Consider the following 23,000-nt stretch of genomic DNA (forward strand, 5'->3'; position numbering starts at 1 on the left):
CAGCCGTGCCTACATTAAGGATGCCTGCAGTTGTGTTCTGGTGATTCATACGAAATGATTTAAGAGAGCGAGGGCAGGACATACAGCTGAGGGCAAGCATTTCTTAAATTGCACCAGCCCGAATAGCCAGAGCTGCTTTGAAGGTGGTGTAAGATGCTAGCAGAATTTAAAAATGAACTTTTCTGACAGACAAGACTTGAGACTGAGCCTTAACAGGTGTATGTGCCAAAGCAATTGCTTTGTGTAAGCTGGTCCCAGCTCTGTGCTTACAGCCCTGTAAAAACCTTACTGGAATGTTAGGCTAAGAAAAGCTGTAAACATTTTCTGCTGAAGACCTACAGATTTTCTAAATACAATGTGAAACAATTAGAGGCGAAATGACCAAACTACATCCTCCATTTGCTGGGTATAGTTATAGTCACTCCGTGAGGGAATGGTAACCAAAACATGGGATTAAGGCAATTTCTCATACAGAAAGCAGTTTCTCATAATGAATAGCAAATATATGTAGTGAATGCAGCTTGCAAGCCAGAGGCTAAGATTCCTTTTACTAGGAAATGTTTGTGTAGTAATTCTCAAACAGATTTGTAAAAATTAGATCCAGCACAAAGGGTGAATTTTGTGGAATAAATTGCTTGCTGAGAACAGTTCGTGCAGAGGTATCTACAAAACAGAAGGAGAAGCTGCCTGGAGGCAGCGAAGGCTCAGAACATCCATGTCAGTCTTTTCAGTGTAGCTCGTGATATCAAAAACCTTGGCAGAAACAGCCGAGCACTTCTAGAAATCAACGTGTGTACTGCTGGAGAAGAATGGGTACCACCTGGGTTCAGATCTCTGCCTGTCACAGAAACCAGGGTGCTTGCCATGTCCGCGCTGGCTTGTGATGCGGTTTGGCATGGCGCGCCGTGTGTGGTAAAGGAGCTGCCGGCTCCCTGGGGCTCCTGGTTGCTGTCACCCAACAGAAGTTGCAAGGGGAGAAATTGCAATGTGTAGCCCTGAGCCCTCCACCTCCCAAGGGTAACTCCTTGATGGGCATCAGGCTGATCTGTACCTGAATCTGAAGGATGCTCCTGCAATCTGCAGCACTGAAAGTTGGGGAAAAAGTGGGAAGTCTTGGAGTCCTGACTTGCAGGAGGGGAGAGCAGTCGGATAACCCATGCAAGTAACTTCGATGTGCCATCTCAGGCTGGATCTGAAGTGATGTTAATGACACTTACCTAACTGCTCCTGCAGATTAGCTGGCCTTTCCTGGAAGTGGTGAAGGACTACTTTCTGTTGCCAGCTCTCAGGTGAGCCAGTCTGTTTTATGCAGAAGGCTAAGCAATGTGATCACAGCAATGCTACAAATTCCTGAAACTTGACGGTCACCTCTGCAAAAGTCAAGCTGACCTCACAGGGCAAATTCCTCTGGGCACTGCTGAGATAAAATTTTAGGATTGATGTGACCAATACCCTGGTGGCATTTTGATTTTCATCCCTGTTTGTTTGTTTTTTGAAGCAGCCTGAAAGTGAAATATTCTTAAAGGTGGCAGTAGTGATAAAGAAAGTTCTGGAAGAAAACTTGCTTACCCACCAGACAAATAGAGTATGGATACCAGCAATATAACCTCCCTTTTTAATTGATCTTAACCCTGTTTTGCCCAGAGTGGGAGAACATTGCTGTCACCCTGCGTCGCTGTTCAGTGCGGGGTCTGCGGCAGGGGAAGCGCTCGCAGCTCCAGTAACGCAGGGGAGCAGAGCTTCACCAGCGGCTGAGCACCCATCAGAATATTAGGGTAGTTCTGAAACAGGCTAGGAAGTAATTGCACAATGTTTTCAGGTGATGCTCCTGCCTGCTACGGCACAGTTTTACAAGGATTTTCTTTGTAATAGAAGAGGACATTTTTATATTAAGGTGATGGCATGGGGCATAGCTCGATGGATACGGGAGGAGAACCAAGCAGGTACATTGATCAGCAAGAATAGCGGCGTGTTCGGTGCCACTGTGCTTAGTGGCAGTGCTTAGCTGCTCCAGACAAAGGTGTCTCTAGTTTCCTCTCTCAATTTCACTTGGCATCTGAACTTTTCTGGAACAGGCGGATGCCAGCCACGGAGTTACAGCTGCAGAATCCTCCCTGAGCATCCGTCCTTGTGAGGATGCTGCAGCAGTTTTGCTCTGTGTGGTTCCAGCTGTATCTGCCAGCTGACCCCTTTCCTAGCACTATCTCTGAAGTTCTCAGCCACATTTCTTTAGGATTTCCAGCAAACATTTCCCTTTAATCAGAGCAAACTGGAATATACGTCAGTGGGGCAGCTTCTTGGTTGCTTCGTGTTTCTTGTGGCCAACCCTAACACTTGCTATCATAGCTGTGTGGGTGAAAACCCCACTCACTGATTTGCTGTTCAAATTACGATGAATAGTATTGGAGTGCACAGCTCTGTTGTTCGGTGTTTCTAAGTTCATACTGAGGGCTGGGGGTACTCTGTAAGTTGGGGGTACTCTGTAAGTTCAGGCATCCTTTTGAGGGTATGGAAAGGAAAGTATACATTTTATTTCTTCGTTCCCCACCCCCAAAGACTGAAGAGGGCATTGCTGTTCATCCATCCGAATGTAAGGTTTTAAGGTTTTTCTGAGCATTTTCCAGGAGAGCCATAGATCTGGAGCCCCTGGGAGAACAGACAGTGACTGCAGCAAGGATCAGATGTCCGTGGGTATTGAACCTAGTTTTCCCTTCTGTATGGGGCAAGCAGGGAAACATCATGAAGCATGAAATTGCCACCACTACAGACTCATCCTTTTCCTAACTTTTATTGGTAGATTCAGGCAAACAAAAGCCTCTAAGTTTCTAAAGCTAGCTCTCACTTCTAGCTGGATACATGCTGGTGCAGTTGCATTGACTCAGCAGGGTGTGAGAGCAGGTGTAGACAACTGGTTCACATCTCAGTGTTGGGCAGTCGTGAGCTTTGTGACAGTTTGGGCAGTGGCAAGCTTGAGGTTCCTGCGAGGAGCCTGCCGGCCTCTCCTGGCAGCAGGGGCCATAGGAACGTGAGCTGCACCTGCTCTCCAGTGGTCACTGCACTTCTGGGGTCTGAAGGAACCCAAGCTGGTAGAAGACAGCTCTGAAATAGCCTGAACTGTCTTCTCCTGAGTGTATTGAACTTGGTGTTCACAGGAAAGTTCATAGGCTAAAGCCAAAAAGGTCCATTAGAGCATGTGGACTGACCTCTGGTATACCGTAGCCCACTGCGTTTGACCCACTGATCCCCTTCTTGCACCTAAAAGCTTGGTTTAGACTGAAGTATTTTGAGCCCAGTAACAAAACTGATCAGGCTTACTTGTACTTGTTCTAGCAGTGAATCCATGCTTAATGCTTCAGGGAAGGGTGGAAATCCAGGGGCAGCATCCTTGAGGGTCTGACCTGAGGATGTGTGTTTCCCCATGTAAGACAAGCATGGGGAACAGCCCTGTGCTCTGACAGCCCTGCTCACTGCCCTCAGGGACCAGCCCTTGTGTTTTGGAGGGAAGCTGGTGGGAAAAGCAGGCTGCCTCTCACCATATGCACTGAGTGCTTTCCCTCCTGATCCTTGGGAGTCAAGATATTTATAGGATAATAGTCAGGATTTTATTTAGAGGTAGGAATTGTGTAGAAGTATGTGGTGTGGCTGGGAAGGACAGCACGGAATTTACCATTCACATTTGCCCGTGCTTCAGATGTCATCAACCATTGCCACTGTAATCATGCTCTCAGATCTAGATGGTCTTTAAATGTGTACTTAGGTCTCATTAAAGCTATAGGAATGTAAGCAGAAGTCTAAAATCATATATATGGTCAGGTAATGACCTGAATTTGGCCATAATCTTTTTGTGCTTTAGGCTTTGGTAATATAAGCTAGCGAACAGTTCTCTGCATTACTACTAAAAGTATTTGCAGTAAAAATGGGAAGTTCGATGGACCTTGCTAGAAATTAGCCTCTTTGGTATCAGAGGAGGTGTTTCTGCTGATTACTTTAGGAAATTATAGCAAATGGAATAGGATCTTTTCTTCCTTCCTTCTGTGTGCTTTTATTTTGAGTCTTGGCTCGGTGTTCTTGTCTATCTGCATAAATCTTTTCTCTGTGCAGTTATCAGATAAAGATTATTTTCTGACAAATAAGCATTTTTCCACTTTCTTGCCGATGCTTCTGATCCATGAAAGCAGCTGAACAAAAGGGAATAGGAAATCCCATATGAAGACTTGGTTGTGTTTTGGGGCTTTTTTTTTTTTTTAAAGCTCTTTCCACACTAGCTTTCTTTTTTTCCTAAATACTATTCTTGGTTTGAAACTTTAATTCTGGGCGTACATTTGGTGCCCAGATGGTGCAGACTCACACAGAAGCCCATCACGCTGTCAGGGCAGGCGGATACATATGTAAATATTTTGCCTTTTTCCCCTATAATATTTGCCTTTGTCTAATCTAATTGCTGTCAAAGGCAGAATGTGAAGAATGCTTAAGAGAAGCAAACAATGAGGACCTCCAATGTTTGCGTTGCACTAACTCTGGAAGATGCTAGTTGACTCAATTGTAACTAATAATTTTGGTGCATGGGTTTTTACTCACGCCGTGTATTCATGGTGTATGATACAAGCCTGTGCCAAGCAACACTTCACCACCAGGAGTAGAAACCTGTCTTTCTAGAGGCACAAGAACATATTTAACCCCTTGGAGCTGTAGATAAGGCTAATGGCTCTGCCTTTTCAGTTCAGGCTGACAGTAAGAGTTCTCTACATGCCTCTTGGTATATTACTCTCTCATCCTTATTTATATGGTTCATTGCTTCATTTAATTTATTCTATTGAGTGCATGTCTTAATGTATTTTTAATACATAAAAGCATTTCCAGTGCAGTTGCTCCTCTGACCAGTGGTAGCTAATAGCAAACAGTGTGGCCAACCACATTAGGGATGCCTGTTTGGTTATTAGAGGCTTGATCCAAAATACCATAATATTAATGGGAAAACAACTTACGTGAGCTTTGAATCTGACTGCTCAGTGAGAGGGTCTAATGGAGCCATCCTTCTGGCAAGAAGGATGTAGGAAACCTTACTGTTTTTCACCGATGCAAGAAGGGCTGCACTGTCACAGATTTCTGATCAGATGTGAAATTTGGCTAGGCTATAATTCGCAGAAAGCATCAGGCTATGCCAGACCCATTCCTCTAAGGACACTATGCAGAGATGCCAGGAGATGACAGCCTGGAGGTGTGATTATTGTAGAGGAAGGAAAGTGGCTATAAAAGGAAAATAGGAGTATGTGACCAGAAGACAAACAGAAGCAGCACATGGTGCTTTTTTCCATGGAATGTAGATGAAATCCTACAGGGGAAAAACCAACATTGCCTATTGCAGCCATTCATGTTGCCATTTGAGGCTTATTATCTCAGTGGTGCCAATAAATTCTGCTTGAGCCTGCTATGAAAGTGTCTGGGTACCTTCAAGAGACGTGCCATAGCCTGTCACATCTGCTTCTGCTTGTTCTGCTTGTCTTGCTTTTTGGCTGTGGGGTGCAAGCGGTCAGAAAAAATCTTCTCTAAATCCATACTTTTTCCTGTGGTGGTTTTATTACTGAAGATAAGATTAAAGGTGTTTGCTTTGCATATCTCCTGGAGCATGGACACAGACACATGCTGCAGGATAAGTGAAAATGGGAATTCCCAGTTCCTCTGAGGTAAATGCTGGTATGCCTGATGCTAGCTCATGGTTCAGAGAAAGGAAATGAAAGAAGGGGTGACTTGCCACATTACATCTGATGGTGAAAACAGATGCTGGCAGCTTCTGTTGAGCCTTTGATGTATCATAAGTCTGCACGTGAGCTTCCCCTACAACTAGCTTGAGCCTGTCATGGGCCAAAAGTAGCATTGACTGTCACAGTGGATTGATAGTAGGCCTTTGCTTTTGCTTGTCAGATCTGTCTGGTCTACATCTGGGACGACATGTTGCATTCATTTAACAGCACTTTCTTCTACGTTTTTCCCTTTCCAGGAGCAATTGAGCGGTGCACGTACATCAAGTACCACTACTCCTCAGCGACCATTCCCAAGAACCTCACCTACAACATCACCAAGACAATCCGCCAGGATGAGTGGCATGCCTTGCGTGAGTACTGCTGGCTTTCTTCTTGGTTTTCCTCATGTGCAGACTAAGGGAGGTACCCAGTAATAAATGAGAAGAGAGGCTGTGACAGACATCCCACTTAGAGCTCTGTTCTCACATACAGTTAGTCTTTCTAGCAGATGGATCGATTCGCTCTTAGGACCTACATCTCTTTTTGCTGCTGACTAGAAATTCTGCTGAGGCATGAAAAAGTGGTGGTAGGGAAGAGGCATTCATGTGCAAAGATTAATATTTAGTTAAATAATAAAACGAATAACCAGATCAATGCCCTATTTTTTTTAATTTAGTGGAATGCTCAGTATGTAAGTGTATTCTCATGCAGTTCATGCCACTGCTGAGTTTCCTGCTTCCAGCAGAATTCATTGCTGGCTTTGTAGAATATGTCCTGCTGCCTGCAGCTCCTGAGCGAGTGTGGCATCACTCTCCTTTGAAGATGTAGAAAGATATGCTGCACCCTTTAAGGCACAGGGAAGGAGCATTTAGCCCTCAGTGATAACTATAACTGGTGGTCGCCAACTTGTAACATTTGCTGAAGCCAACAATATCTGACAGGGATGGAAGGAACTGCCTTGAGATGTATGGCTGGTCTTAAAGCTTTTCTCTTCATATTGGAAACGGAAAAGGGCTTTCACTAACAAGATGAAAGAGGTAGGATTTCACGAGGAAGGATGCCACTGCAACTTCCTCTTGTTATTACATAGTCATAGGGACTGATGAATGTTCAGGGTTCCTCCTCAGTCTAGGCAGTTAACAGCCCTTTGAAGATGACAGAAATTAAGGGGTGCTGATTCTGGTGCAAAATCTTGAAAGGTAGCAGTGAGCAGCTACCGTCCAAACCATCAGCTTTAGAAATGTGTAAGACCTCTGGTATTTCCAGGGCTTTTGGTCCCTGTTTCACTCCTGCCTTATGTTGCTGTTGCTCTGTTGGAAGCCTCTTATGCTCTGGGGAGGAGAAGCCATAATGATATACTTCACTTTCTGAATTGGTAAGGTCAGGCCTGCCTTTCATTGGTGCTTGGTAAAATCTGATAAACAATTAAGGAAGTTCTAGAAGATCTTGCTAAACTCTATTTTTTTTATTAAATGTGTCTGTGTGGATAAATACACATTGCTTAATTTTGATATGAGTTCAGTATTCCTTTTATTTATCATGCTTCTGCTTCCCTCTCAGAAGGTAGGTAATAAGAAGCCAGTCTTGAAAAATACTTTGCTGTGCTCGTTTGTCCCTGAAATCAGAAGATTGGGTAGTAGGAACCTCTCAGGTTTCCTGCTACCACCTGTCATCTCTGGTGTCAGTTTCAAGTTAAAACTTCTCTTCTTTGGGGAGGGAGGAGGACAAAGAACCACCCCTGAGAGAGAGGCAGATGTCTCCTGTTTGAGTTCAATAGGAAGAGACTTCAGTTCATTCTTTTGGCTGTGTATCTGTGCTTTTGCCACTGCTGTCAGCAATTGTGACTTTTCTGCACCTGTTCTCTGGGAACTTCCCTAATTAATATAGGGATTATTGCCTTAAAGAAGTCTATTTCAGCAATGGCTCAGGTATAGGACTATCCTGAGGCTGTTAACTACTGATGTGCCTGGCCACATTAGTCCCTCAGTGTGTGCATCCCATGGTGGGATCAGCGAGTTCCTTTGCACGGTTGTCAGCAGCCTTCAGGAGCACGCTTGGCACTCTCCGAAGTGGCAGTCTAGACACAGCACTCTCACGTTTACATATCTGATCTGGTTCGAAGCACTTTCAGGGTGAGGCTGTTTGTTTCTTTCCTGAGGAGGGTACACCGAGTGTGTGGGGGTGTGTGCATATTTCTGACCCAGATTCTCTTGGTAGTTCATGAGTCAGATAAGTGTAGGCAGATGTAGATAGCCATATTCATGCTTCAGTTCTATCTCTGTATAGACAGAGAAGGAAAAATACTTTGCTGAAGCTCTCTTCTCCAGAGCAGTTGGGTGTAATGGTGAGTGTTTGATATGTGGGGTATATGCAGGCCGCTGCATTCAAGTTGTATGTAGTGTTAAAGGTGCTTGCAACCTTCTTGTTTTTTCCACAACATTCCTTAAAAGACAAGGACAACAGCAATCTTTTCAAATAGTGCTTAAGCTGAGGGGAATGTTCTCCCTTTAGGAAACATTTGTGACGGAGTAGCTACAAGCAGTCTGATAAATTACCTTCAGAAACTCCCTGTAAGTGTTCCTGCCTTAGCATCTGTTGCATTTCTGTACCTCTGGACTAGCTTCATCCAGGGCACAGCTACGTCAGCACACCACTGCTCATGCTGAGGCAGAATAACACTTCCAAGTCAACCTGAACGTTATTTTCCCCTGAACAACTTCCTATTCAGAACTTCCCTTCCCCTGAGTGTTGTGACAGGCAATGAAGGAGCAGGCCTGTTGTTCCTCATGGTCTTGACATAGGTAACGTCTCAGATCTGGAGCATGAGATAGAAGAACAAACCCTATTTCCTGATGAAATGCTGGGACAAAATGGCATCTGGAGAATTTCAGAAGAACTGGAAAAGTGAAACTGGAGTGTCCGGGCACCCTACTAAAGAAAATACCACTTCCAGGTTGAAGCCACTGCCGTCCTTTGACATATCTGCATTTCAGTAGTGGTTATTTTCCTTTCTGGGTGCATGGGAAGAAACCGTGAGCCTGGGAAGGAAATCCATTGTTTTGCATGCGTACTGGTTTGGGGAGCAGAGAAAAGAGGACTCAGCCACGCTCAGCATGCTACTTTCTTCAGGCTGGCAGGCAGGACTGGTGCTCCAGCAGTTTCCCTTGAATTGCAGGAGTGGGTGAGGGGAAACTTGAGGCTGAGGACCCCATGGCACCGGTTGGCACAGAAAGCAGATATTCCTCTAGCTGTGCTGTCAGCTATGCTAGAATAACCCAGGGGAGCAGTTGGACCTGGAGGAATGGTTGGGGCTGACTTTATCATTTTTGATTTTTGTCTTTTTTCATTCTGTTTGACATTTTCAAGATGGAACCTCTGCTCCAAACTGATTGCCTATGGCAGCATGAGCCAGGGAAATAAGGCTTCACTTCCCTGCAATCACTTCCTCTCAGCTATCTCTGGTTAAATAGAGATGGAGGGAAGGGTGATTGTACTGTTGCCAGCTTTCTTCTGTCAGGAGACAGTGTTCATCTAATTAGACAAAACTAGTGTCTGTACAAGCTGGGAGGGGAAGGGAGAAGGGAAAGAGTGCTGTGTCCAACAACGTGGAGCACAAGTAACTGTCTCTTCATGGAAGATGCTGCTGTAATGGTATGATTGAGTCACCGTTAGTCATTTACCCTGTCACACTTTGGCCCCAGCCTCGTGCACAGAAACCTGAGCTAGAGTTCTGGCTTCTGAAAAACTGTAGCAGCAGCACTGATCCTTTTAGAAAATGGAGGTGTAGATTATTTGAATGAAAATCTAAACAGTTCTATATCTGTTGGCATATTTTGTTCCGTGTGTTTTGTGTTCCCTTAGGTTTCCTTTCATTGTGCTACGGATTTGTGTTCACAAGACATGGGGAAAGTGGTTGTGACAGGGGTCTGAGCTGCAGAATGTGGTACAGACATTAGGAGTGGTGCAAGGCATTTTCAGGTCACAGAATAAGCATTTTAATGAGATGCTTGTACTGTAAGAAAGCTGGCCATAAAAAAAGCTTCTGCATCCATTCTAGCCTTCCTCACTGTGGTCTTGGCAAGTGAAGGAGAAAAGGGGCTTTTCTAGGGCTGTCTTCTCTACAAGACAGGCAAAGAAAGTGTTATGGTTTTAAAGCATTGCAAACAAGCAAGTTCCTGATGCATGTTCTTGAAGAATGAGATTTATTTTTCTCAGAACAAACTAAACTACTGCTTCTTCCCTTTCTTCTGCACTGGTAGCTAAAATGGCACAAATGCTGTATGGTGCTCAGAGCCTTTGTATGGCACGGCTCCCCGTGGCTTGCACTGTATTGCGTGAACATCTCCAGATCAGGAGAGATGAAAAATTCTTCCTTCTCTCCCAAAGCTTTTTATTTTGCTGACTCACAGAGCCTATCATGCGAGGTAGATAGCTCTGTCTCTACGCCTGTTATTTTTTCCTTCCTCCCTACACGTCACAAGCCTGAATTTTTACTTTGGATTAAAACTGGCCGCACAAGAGGGAACTTCTGTTTGTGTCTGTTCCTCCCCACCTTACTTTTGGCTCCTAGGCCTGTCCTCTGCAGTGCTGGGTCAGCGGCTGTCTTCTGTGCCCAGGAACATGGAGCATGCTGCATCTGGGCAGAAAGTGGCTGGAATTGCTATGGAAACTGATCTCCTCCTGCACAGCTGAGGTAGAATTGTCACCATGCTGCTTTGGGGAGAACCAGTTCACAAATAGGTAGCTGCTGCTTGCTGAGAAATGCTTGGAATTCTGCTTTTCCTTTTTTTGGAACATGCCTTGTCTGGCATACTCTCTTAACTGTCTCCTACCCCCTGCTTCTCCTGTGGGGTCAGAGAACGTGGGTTCTGAATTTAGGGTATTGAGATGGGGAGCTGCATTGTCAAGAAAAGAGGAACCATGAAGCTTTGTGTTAATTAGAATGAGAACATTTGCCTTCTCTGTTTAAAATTGCAATAATCTTCTGTTTGTGGTGTTCTGAAAGCCATTTGCATAAAAAATGAGTTGTAAAGTCAAAAGTAATAGCCTGACACGTTCTGAGAGCAGCAAGTATTGGAGGAAATGAAGGATTTCTACAGGATGTGGAGAGTGGTAATATTTTAATTTGTATAGCATCTCTTATGCTGAAGTCTCAATGGATTTTATCAGCCTTAATGGTCCAAACTTTGCAGGCTCTCTAGGAGAATAAGGCACTTATTACCACTAGGCTTCTTGATTTAGGCCTAGGAAGCACTCTACCTCCTTACTACTGGGTGTGAGGGACTGGAAGAATCTCCTTTTGTGGAGGTCACTTGTGATACTGATGGGAGAGGCAGCAATTAGCACTCTGGAGAAGACAGTGATGTCTGCACTTCTAAATTTACAGGCTTCCCAGTCCCGTGGAACGAGCTGCTGAGATTTGTGCACAAGCTCAGATCATAGCTTGACAATGCATTAGTAACACCAGTAGGCTCATGGGCTTGACCCTGTCTGATGCTTTTATAAGCAACAATAAATATTTCATTCTTGTATCTGTATTAAGTGCTGACCCAAGAGAATTTTTACTTTTTTTTTTTTTTTTTTTTGCTGGGTACTACTGAAAGCAGTGTTTGAAATAAATAGGCAGCATCCCACTTTTCTTGCTCCTTTCTTCCCCACTCTCAACCATATTCCCTTGGGTCTCTTTCCATTCCTATCTTCCTCTACAAGGAAATGCTGTTTCATTTTTAATTAGCCACCTTGACCCCCAGATGGAGGTACAGGCTGAAGAATGACACCGTCCTGCTGGCCCGTGCCATTTGGCTGACAATATGATGTCATTCCTGAATGCATCGGCTATTAAAGCAGACGGGACAGCCATCCTGCAGGTTAGTCACGCAGCAGGTGCTCACATGCCTGGAGGTCTGCTGGTGTTGGATCTCCATCATATTCCTCATTCCCAAAGCTACTGACCAGGTGGTAGTGACAGACCTTATTTCCACTGCTCTCTCTGTTGTAGGGTTTTCTTCATATCTTTATATTTCAAGCTAAGATATAAAAATGGTCTTAGATTTTGATGCCAAAAAAAAAAGCAACCTATTTTGAAACCTTTAAGGGATTTTATTGCCTTCTGCTAGGTTTCATCTTAGCCTCTGTTAATATGGCAGTGACCTTAATACCTACAATAGCAAATAGCTTCTCCAACTGCGTATTAGCTTTCTAGCTCAGAGGCAGAAGAGCAGGGAAGGCATAAGGAGGTAGGCAGTAGAACTCCCCATCCTGAATTGTGACAGGGATGCCTGAGTAGGAAATATGGGCAGGAGTTGGGAAGGCAGAAGATGAGGACAGGAAAGGGGTGAAAATTCATCTGGGCTGATGAGTGTGGAGAGGTGGGACCAGGGATTACTGGACACAGACTGGGGTAGCGCGGTGGGAGGGAAAGTGCACAAATGGCCAAACTTTATGGGGACAGGAAATGAGCAGGGAGGGAGAGCCTTTGAAGCCCTGTGTGAAGTGCACAAGTCAAGAGTCTTGCTATTTATCTACTGCCAACACATCTGTGAAACTCCCTGTGCGAGTGGAGGTCTCATCGTGCTCCCTTGACCAGCAGGGTTGGTCTGCATGTATGGTGGCATCTTGTTACTGCCATTGGTTCCTCCACCAGCTGACATAACGGGGGGCTCTGGGGTGGTCAGAATTCTGGGGAACCCCTCACTGCTCTTCAGGATCAGTAAGAAACCCCATGCTACAACTCCTGCTTTTGTCGTTTGTTTACTTTAAATTTAGGAATGTATACGGGTGACAAAATCACGAGCCTTTTTAAGGTTGCAAGCACAAGCATGTCAAGTTAGGAGATGACACAGTTCAGGCTGCATACTTGGCCTTAATTTATCCTCTCTGAGCACACTCATTATCAAGTCTTTAATTACTGTAACACCTGCTGTGTTTTCTACAGGACCCCTGCCTTTTTCCATACATTTGGGATATTCCGTTCCCATTCAATGATCTCTTCAATGTCTGAATTTTTCATTGCTTAATGTATTGCTGCTGGCCTTTTATCGCAGAACACAATTCCTCATCTACGGAGAGAATTTAAAACTATTTCACAAACTTTGTGGCACTTGTCATAATTGTACCAAAGTGTGGCACAGATACTAAGTTTATACTTACAATGTCATTTGAGGTGGGCTGTAACTTCCATTCTAGGCTTGCAAATTGAAATTAACTGCTTTTTTGGGTGTCCAACTGGAGATGATTAAGACTTGCTTTTTACAGTATTTGGCAGCAATGCGTGCTCCACAGCCTGTAAATCAGACTTCAAATGGTCACCCAGCTCAAGCTGTGTTCAGAGTAAATGAGGAAAACATGGTTAGGGACTGCCTCTGAAGAAGTTTCTTAAGTGAATTGGCCTATCACCACCAAGGACTTTTGGGGTAAGCATAGAGGAAAGTGCTTGTGTCAGAGGGAGGAGGAGCAGCAGTATGTCAGCAGACTGATCTCAGATCCTACTGCTCTTAGAGTGTTGCATGGGTTCCCAGCTTTCTCACTGGCCCTTTTGAAAGGGTCACAGTTTCTCTTTTCCTAGCTTCGGCACGCTTGATACTGCACCTTCCAAAATGTTTTGATATTTTTGTTTGGTTTTGCTATTTGTACGTGCAGGCACCTGGATTCACCTTGGCTTATGTGATGTTTTATGTTGCCCCCCATCATGTTGCAAAAAAGAAGAGCTTGCTTTACCTCTGTCGTAGTAAAGGGTCTTAGAGTACTTAAGGAGCAGTTCTGAGTGCAGGGAAGACAAGAACAACCTCCCTCCAGCCTTACTTGTGACTTTTGCAAGAGAGCATTAGAGACGTTTTGCCAGTTGCAGCGTGGAGATGTTGACAGGTAAAACATACCATCACTAATCATTTCCAGTCATTCAGCCAGTCAAAATATAGCTTTATTAATATGCACACAGTGTGCTCTGTTTCCCTTCTTTCTCTCTTGAGAGAGACAGAGGGGGAGAGATGGGCGTTTTTCTATGTCTCCTGGCTAATCAAGAATGATGCCTTGTGCATTCTTAGGGTGAGAACACAGGAAAGAACAAACAGGGTGATCTAATGGGTCTTTTTCATCTCTGACTTGTATAATTTTTGATTTATATACCGATTTAATGCCTGGTTTATGATGATTTATATCGTGGTTTATTTATACCCCAGCCTGATGCCCCACCCCGTACTGTTACCAAGATGAAAGTCAGCCAGTTAAATATTTCAAGGTGATTACATGCCACATGCCACATACGGGGCTAGTAATGAGGAGTAAGTGCTTCCTTGCATCAGTGCAAGAAAGACTTAAGTGGAACACTTTGGAAATGAGATTATTGTAATTTGTTCACAAAGCCATGCACCATCCACAAGGGAACATCGCAGCAGCCAGCGTGAGATAGATGCCAGTGAACTTGGAGTCAAGCAACCTGGCTTTGACCCTGACAGAAGCTTTAGGCTGAAACATGTAGGTGATTTTTATATGTTGATAGTGACTAGGCAGTGGTTGCCAGCTTAATTACTGTTTTGCAGTGATGCTTTTTGTACATGGAGTTACAGAATAAACCCGATCCTCGTGTACAACCGGGACATTGTCCTACTTCTTGCTACTTTTAAAAGGTCTAAAATGTGTGAATATTGATGTATGAAAACTAATGCAGCTTTATATTGGATTCTCCTACTATTAACTGAGCCCTGATGATTTCAGGCCCAGTGTCAGAGCTGAATGTAGTTCTGTCCCAGGAAGACTGAAGCCGAAGGATTTCTCAGGGCCCATCTCAGAACTCCTTAATTGGCTGGGTGAATCACAGTTTAGCTATTGAAATTATTCCCTGCCCACCCCCAGGAACTGATTGCACAGTTGGTAAGGGAATAGGAAATCAGGAATATAAATCAACTGCAGGTATCTCCTGTGGGACTTCAGAGTTCAATCTCCCAAATCTCATCTGACTGTTCTGGATGTAGGTTATATTTAATGGAGCTTACGCCTGTGTGTCCCTCTGCATCACTGGAATTATGACAGCTAATTTGAGTATCTGCCACCGGTGTGTCAAATTGATCAATATCTTTCATAAATACAAACTTTATCATATCTCCCTCCAACTTTCTGTTCTGGCTTGCACTTTGCATCTGTTTTTTTTTTTTTCCTTCTCCAAACCTGATTTTCACCTAGGTGTTCTGAGAGAGAAAATCAATGGAAAAATATCATTTACTGACATAAGAGGGACTTCTTTGCCATACACAACAAAGGCTGTAAATAATTCAGCGGGGTGCGTGTCCTTTCTTTTCTCCCATAAGAGAGGGTTTATTAAAATTTAATGGGAGGGGACATGGAGGTGGATGAATAACTTGTTTTATCTAATACAATCTTTAGCAATACACTAGCTCTGTGCTGGCTGCTCTTCACTCATCATAGGCACATACTAAATCAGTCCTCCTCTTACAGAAGTCATTCTGCAATATGTTATTACATCTGTGAGCATGGTGTAATGCCATTCCTTATGACTCTTGCCTGACTGTGGTGTCTCGGGAAGAAAAGGGTTAAACTGCCAAGGCAATGCCTTGTCTTTTTTCCAGTATTGGGAAGAAGTCAGCAGTGGCACAAATCCATATACACAAAGATCCTAATCAGAAGGGAGTAATGAGCAGGGTACTAAGAGTTTGGATCTGCTTATATTTATACCAGAATAATAATTCTACTGAAACAAGCATAGACATTCTGAGATTAAAAATAGTGAAATCAACATCTGGGTGAAAAATAACGGGATTTTCAGAAAAGTGCTCTTTGAGATTTTGGACTTTTTAATATTTAGGCACTAAATCAGTGAAAGTGAACAGATTCCAGAGTTCTCTATTCCTGGTGTTAGTGCTGCTGCTGACTGTGCAGTGCATCTTCCATCCCAGCATCTTGAAACACCTGGGCAACGCTTTTCACTTGGTATCCTTCTGATATAAACAGGGTGCAGAAAGAGAAATGCAGCCCAGTACACCCATTTCACATGTAGAAAAAGAGAGTTACAGGGAAGTTAATTGACCTGGTAAATGTCACGCAGAGAGTGAGTGGGAGAGCCAGAAACAGAACTCAGGTCTTTGGACTCCCACTGCTCTAAGTGCTAGACAACGCTGCCTCCTGTAGTGCCAGAGATCACGCAGCGTATCTCCCAGAAAAGACCACTGCGAAATTCTATACCAGGAAAAATGTTTTTTTTTCTGAAGATATTAAAAAAAATAATTTCCACTAGAAAGCTTACTGGCCCAAACTGGAACGCATTACATACATTAGTGGTGATTTTCTCTTAGAAATAATGGCAAAAAAAAAAAGCCTTTGAAAATGCTAGTAGTGAATTAAGGTATACAAAGTGGGGATTCCTCAGCACCTTCTGAAAACAAAGTCTTCAGAGAAGTCTGCGGGTGAGTAACTAGAATCAATTTCAAGAATTATCTTCCTCAGAATATGTAGGTACTGATGGATTTTCTGCCATGTCTGAATTGGACTCTAAATCAGTGTCCTCAGTGATTGTCATGACAACTGATACGCAGAGCAAGAATAAAATACTTGTAGTCAGTGTCTTACCTGCAAGTAATCTTCACTGTCATTTTATTTGAAAAGTAATCAAATGAGTATGGTTTGGGAAGCAATACTTATAATCAGTCCTATTACACAGCCATGAAATAATCTGGGAGAAGAAATGCACACAATGGAAAACTGCAGGCAAGTAATTTCAAAATGGCCCTTCTGATATGGCCTGGGGAAAATCTATCCTGTATGGCAACTCCTCTGCACCTCATCCCAAAACGGCATGGGTGAGGAACTGGCTGACCGACAGGTATAGTCCTGAACCATGATTATAGCTGTGAACCATTAGCTGCCAGGGTATATTACAGCTGCCCGTGACTTACTCTGGTGTAAACCTAGGCCGAACTGACGTTTGGCTTGTTTCAGGAGTATCTTCATCCCTCATGGAGCTCAACATGTCAGGACCTACATAACTGTTTCTGATGTTGTGTGCAAGAAGGGTTTTTTTATTATTCAGTAATCAAGCCTGGGCTCCTATGCTTAACCCTTCACTTGAGCACTAGCCCTCTGTAGCGACTTCACAATTGAAGTCGAAAAGTCTGTGGTGACTGTTTTCAGGGAGGACCAGATTTTTCACATGGAAGGAGTTGAGAATACGTGGAAGGAGTTGAGAATCTTTCTTTAAGAAGCAGATCTTTCCAGTAAAATCCTTTTGTAACAAAGAACAGGGGCAAAAGCTACTTCATGTGGCAGTAGGATTGCTCCTTGGAATAGTCCTCCTGAACTTTTCCAGGAGGAATCAGCGATTCTGTAAAATGCTCAACTGTCAACTCTGGTAGGCAAAGCTCTTTGATAGACCAAGGACAGTATGGGCAGCAACACTTTGAAAATGTGTGGTGCATAGATGGATTAGATCAGCTGGTGTCTCTTTGGCTGCTAGTCCGTAGGATTGTCTGATTAATGGTTCTGGCCTTGGCTTTCCACGGGAAGGCATCCCCTATGCGCCTAAGAGAATAGAATTTCGGAGGTAAATGAATCCCTGTTTTACAGCAGTCAGATGACAACAAGTGTAATTTAAAGATATGCTTTTCTTTATTGCTACTGGGGGAGACTAAGTGTTTCACTGCCCAGAAAAAAAGACCATTTGTCATCAGCCTGTTGGATTCAGGGTGAGTTTTTCACTTCCTTTGCTCAGGGAGCAGAAGAGTTGATCTGTTGCTGCATCAAAATAATGCTTAGATGACATTGTTAGTATCTGTAGAAAGGAGGTTTGGAAGCCAGCTTATTTAAATACAAACACAAGAATGTGAGAAGTGAGAGACATTGAGAACGAACGGCCAATGCTGTTGTAGGGTCCAAAAACTCTGTAGTGAGGTCTGTGAGACCCCTAAACCTGGTGGTGCAGTCCCCAGAAGAGAGATGCGTTGGCTGAAAGGCTTCCACCTGGAGTGGGTGGTCAGGGAGAGGTAGTCCCCAGGAGAGGACTGCCTGTAGGAACTGCAAGCTTGGCTGTGAAGTTTGCAGAAGGAGTTTGAGTCAAAGAGGATGTAGGTGGGATGCTGACATAGCCCCAGGTTATCTGCAGGGAGCTCTGACCCACACAGCAATCTCATCTTGGCAGGGGTGGGGGCAGTGGTTTGGGGCAGAATGCCACCTGATTTGACAGCTGTCATCTTCCAGTTGTCATCATCCCTTTCTAATCTTGATAGAAAGGGAAGGACGTCTGGTGGGTGGCTTTTTGGTGGCATGATTGGCAGCTGGAGGAACATTGCTGCTCCCAAGTCTTATTCTTGTATTGTCAGCATGAGCAGAGAAAATCCTAGGTGTACGAGCAGGACTCTTGCAGCCTTGGGGGAGAGCGGTGAGTGGAGAGATGAACTCCGTATATGACTGAGACACCGGTGTTTTTTCTCCTGTGGGTGCAGAGGGGTTAGATCTTAGCGGTGCCTTTTAAGAATATGAATTAAGAAGCTAAAATAATGTGTATAAGCACCTGGGGAGAAGAAAGACAGAACAGAATAATGGAAAAGCTGCTGAGGGAAATCAAGATGTGATGCCTAGATGCTCTTCTGTATATAGAGAGAACCTCTCTCCTCTATTTATTATCCATCAATACTGATGCACTGGATTCATGTGGAAATAGTACAAATTCCTGACACTGCTGGCACAACTCTGACAGTAACCAGAAGCTGTTGCCTCTGCTGCTTTCCTTTTGCAGCAGAGTCTGATAGAGAATGAGATTGGCATGAGTTTGCCATCACTCTCTCATTACTTTAATTTCCTTCTCAGTCTGTGTGTGTCAAGCTCTTGGCACAATCCTGATAAGCAACGGAAGGGCTGAGCAAACAAAGTGAGCCTTTCCATGAATCGATAGAGATCAATCTCTTCGTTTTGACTTAATGACAATACAAAAACAGCAATTAAAAGTACGTTTGATGCTGATAGCTAGTGAGCAGCTCCCAAAAAACGAAGTACCAAGGGATACATAGGAGAGGTCTTGCTTGCGTGTTATTTATACCAACTCCATCAGCAAGCTGGGGTTAGCACAGGTGTGGAGATCACAGGTAGGTGTGCCTTGTGGCAAGTGCAAGAAGGACCCTGACCAAACTATTCAGCAGGGCTAGGTTTGTTGTTTTATCTACTGGTGGTCCATGACACTGGCTAAATTGCCATACAGCTTTGGGTTTATGTGTGGTTTAGACCACAGCATCTAGGGCAGAGTTTAGGGGACACTAGGATGGGACAAATGTCTGGTGCGAGTCAACGTCTGTCATGCAGATTGGTACCAGATTGCACGCTGCAGCTGTCCAGCCACACAGCACATCTGGTGCGCTGACATATAAAAGTCAAGGAACGGCGTGACTGGTCCATTTGTGTGCCATTAGATCGCTCAATCCATCTGGGACATAGCCATACTAGTGCGCTGAACCCCCTCAAGCCTTATGTTCGGGGTAGAGCTTGGAGGCAGCATGACGAGACAAAGCGTGAACATTGCTGGGCTGGGTCTCCTGATGCTGCACAAGTGCTGGGTACCAGAAGACTTGCTCACTGTGGCATTCAAATGTCAAAAGACAGATTTTGAAGTAATTTTAAAAGGCTTATGAGTACATGGTACTGTCAAGAGAATAGTGTGCGGGGCTGCTGCGTGTACCCATCTCAGACCTATCTGTACGTGAACATCTGAGCTATGCAACGGGTGGCACAGGAGAGTGACTAATGTAAGTGGAATATTACTGCTGGAAAACATCAATAGCTCTTGCTCGGCTCCTCTCCTTTTATGGAGGAGTGGAAAACTGATTTTCAGTTGTCCCAAATTCAATGTGTTGTTTTGTTTCTCTTGCTACAAAGCTGGCATCATCAATAAAAGTAAATGAGACGCAGTTGGATGCGGCCGTTCTGGTGGGCCTCTGGTGTGAATGAGCAAGCAGGAGGAACAGAACATTGGCTCCGGCGAAAAGATGAGTTTTCTCTGTTCAGGAGGGGGAAGGCTGAAATAATGTATTGCCTGTGAAACCAAGAGACTTGACAGCTCTGGCTAAAACCAGGCGTACTGCAGGCAAGCACTGGGCACTTTTCCTAGTTACAGCCATGCCCGTGTGCTTAATCACCACGTACAAACTGTTGTTCCAGCAGTAGCTGATCCCTTGTTGGTGTGGCACACTCTTGTCTTCAGGCAGCTTTGCCCCTGTCCCTCAAGCCTCCCCCCCAGCATCGCCCTGCTTTTCCTGACACGTAGCAGCATTGCAGCTGCAGCTGTGCTGTGAGGGGCTGCTGGTCACGTTAGGACTGGGGTTGTAGGGCCCTGTAGGCTGGTGTCCACTTGTAGGGTAGGAGTTCAACTCGTGGCCCCAGTCTTTAGGTCCTTGGCTTTATCCATCACTTAGTTTTGGGGCAAAGAGCGGCTGTGTGATGCATTTAATGCTTCTCAGCAGATAGCTGTGTAGGAAGCACCATGACCCCTGATACAAGCCTCGTAACTGGTCCTGACAGAAATGGCCCCAAGAGCTTGTTGCACCAGCAGATTTCATCAGAGGGTGAGAGCCCTGGGGAGGGACCAGTCAGCTCTTATTCAGCCGTGGAGCAGGAGGAAAAGAGGTAGCGCCGGGTCGGGGATTTGGGCTTCCTGCAAGCTACTCGAGGAGTGTGCTGGGCAAACAAGAACAAGCCCTGAGCCCACAGAGCCCCCTCCTGCGAATCCAGCTCTGCTGAGGCTGCTCGGAACTGGTCACCTCTCCTCCCCTTTCAGGGAGGCGGCGAGGGGTGGGCTGGGGGAAAGGTGCCAGCGAGCACAGGAGGGAAGAGAGAATGGGGAAAATTGGATGCTGAATGTATTCATCACCGTCTATTCTAGGGTCAGTTGTCAGCTTTTTAATGTATTAAATGAGGTGTTATTTTTAGATTTCTAAATCCATACATGGAAATTATTCTCCAGTGTTCCTGCTTTCATCTCTTTATTAAAAAGAAACAACACACACGCAAAAAAAAACTCATCTTGATAGCACATTTGTTGCATTATTTGTGTGTGATTTCTTTTATCCTTTCTTCTTCCTGCTCCAAAAAAAATCATCCCCTCTTGGCTAATATTAGTGGAGAGGCAGCAGAAGAGAGCTATTTAATGTTTTCACTTGTTGCTTGACTGCTCTGCTAGAGTTACGGGGGAAGCGCTGGTGGGTTAAGAAGCAGCTTAGCAGGCAGCCCACCCACTTGCTTGTGATTTTTCTTCAAAGAAGGGTCTGACAAAGAAGAGTTGTTCTGTTGCAGATTCGCTGAGTTCAAAGCGAGTGCCCTACAGATACGATGCCACGATTAATCCTCAGAACTGGCGCGTAAAGCTTGTGCTATGCCACTGCTACCATGTTAATTGGGAGTCAGGCAGCCTACTCCCAGTACGCTGCTTTAAAGAGCAATAATTTACCCAGAAAAGTCTTGGGGCAAGAGAAGTGATAGTTACTTATTAATTCTTTTGTAAATCCTTTTGTCTATGCTGTTGGCATTGTTTTCCATCCTTTTCGAAGTCATGATGTTTTGGCGAGCCCAGGGCCTTGAAAATGGAAGGCAGGATGGTGTTTTTTCCATGTCCTTGAACGCTTTGGTGCTGAGAGCAGGTGTGTATAGCAGAACTTTGGGCTACTTTTGTGAAGGAGAGACAAAACCTCACGTGCATATTTTATATCCTTTGCGGCTGTTGAGGAAAAATACGTGACCTGTAGGCAGCTGTCAGCAGGCATGCTGAGAAAGCTGCCCCGTTAGCTTTGATAGGATGCAAATCTGTATCCTGAACATGGTTTTGACCTCACTGAGAGATTTATAGCACTGTGTGTCTTGTTCAGAGGGAAATAATTTGGAGGTACCTGAATTTCTGAGATGTCTGACATGAAGTATGCTTTAAAGGGCCTGATGGTCAGTGGGAGAGGGCTCAGCAGGCGGAGGAAGATTCGCAGCATCTGCCTATAGTTATGTGCAGCAATACTTCCTAGCATAGGGAGTTGCCCAGTAAAGGTGTTCCTCTGGTGGGTTTGGTTGTGTTTGTTACGTCTGTGTTGGGGTTAGACTTGAGATTCCAAGTGGAGATGCTGCTTCCTCACCTGGGCAAAATAGGAAGCTGTGGAGAAAAGTCTGAGTGCAAAACTGAACTGTAGTGTTGGATCTTTCTTGCTACATGTGAGAAGCTTCCTCCACATGTACAGTGGATGCCAGTGCCCCAAAAGCAGAAGAACTATAATTCTGGGAATTACCACAGTGTTGGTTTCTAAAATCACTTGGATTATGTGGGATTCCAAAGGACCATGAAAATTACTGAGGTAAATCTTGAAAATCCCTTGTTTTGTTCCCAGAGTAGATGAACCAGCACAAAAACTGATGGGTGCAAACTATTGTGATGTTCTTGTAAATTGGTTTCAGGAGATGTGGCAAATGGCAGCTGAAGTCTAAAGACCTACTGAATACTAAGTTTCTGTCTTGAGATTAGGAGCAATAATCACAGCTGTGTCTGTAGCTCCCATTACAAAACTTGGGATTCCTTCAGAAGTGATGCTTGAAAAGATCTCACAGCAGTAGCTTGAGAATCTGTCTGGGGAGAGAGTTGTTCTTTAGTGAGAATGTCTTTTTCCTGCCACCTCCTAATAAATGTTTAGAATTATATTTTTCACCTTTCCTGCTTTTTCCATCCATCCTTCCCAAATGCATCAATTCTGTATTCTTTCTCACCTTTAATTATCTAGCAATCCCTGTGCATAGTTCTGTTTCTCTTTGTAACTATGGGATGATTTCCCAGCTGATTTCTCTTTGCCCGATGTGTTTTGTAGCAATGAGGCTGGTGGCAGGTATTTCTTGATAAGATAACTTTTTGCCATTTGAACAGTGGGATCTCTTGGATACTTGCGTTCATATCCCCTGCCTCTAACTCTGGTGGAGGTCAAAGGGTAGAGAGGAGGCTGAAAGGTCTGAGAGAGGTGGGAAGTGTCAGGCTGATTTCTCGGCAGGGTGAATGGGTGAAGATAGTTCTCGGCATGAACCATTTAAGCTGCCAGCTGGAGCTGGACAGGCAACATTAAACTAAAAGCACATTATCCCTTCATTTGTTGCTGGCACATCTCACAGGGGGATGTGGGGGGACAACCTGGAGTGTGGTGGTGGCCCTTAGTGGTGCTGGCAGAGGGCTTGGAGCAAGGTTTGCTGGCAGCAGTTGCTGCTGGAGCAAGCAGCTGGTACTTCAGGGAACAACCTGCCCAGCATCAG

At 44.5% G+C, this 23,000-nt stretch overlaps 2 protein-coding genes across 5 annotated transcripts in view; one reads left to right on the forward strand and one right to left on the reverse strand.

Moving 5' to 3' along the window:
- The window catches only part of BRAF (B-Raf proto-oncogene, serine/threonine kinase), a 296,643-nt gene that overhangs the window by 172,234 nt on the left and 101,409 nt on the right, over nt 1-23,000 (reverse strand). The window lies entirely within an intron of this gene.
- TMEM178B (transmembrane protein 178B) overlaps nt 1-23,000 on the forward strand; it is a 220,824-nt gene that overhangs the window by 54,157 nt on the left and 143,667 nt on the right. For all 4 annotated transcript variants that reach the window (XR_014583222.1, XM_083833292.1, XM_083833291.1 and 1 more), the window contains one exon: nt 5,999-6,112. Coding sequence is in view for 3 of the 4 variants with exons in the window: in XM_083833292.1 (XP_083689418.1) it covers nt 5,999-6,112 (114 nt within the window). In the remaining variant the exon portion in view is untranslated. The remainder of the gene's footprint in view (nt 1-5,998; nt 6,113-23,000) is intronic.

This window comes from Anser anser (genome assembly GCF_964211835.1).
Source record: "Anser anser genome assembly, chromosome: 1".
NCBI lineage: Eukaryota > Metazoa > Chordata > Aves > Anseriformes > Anatidae > Anser > Anser anser.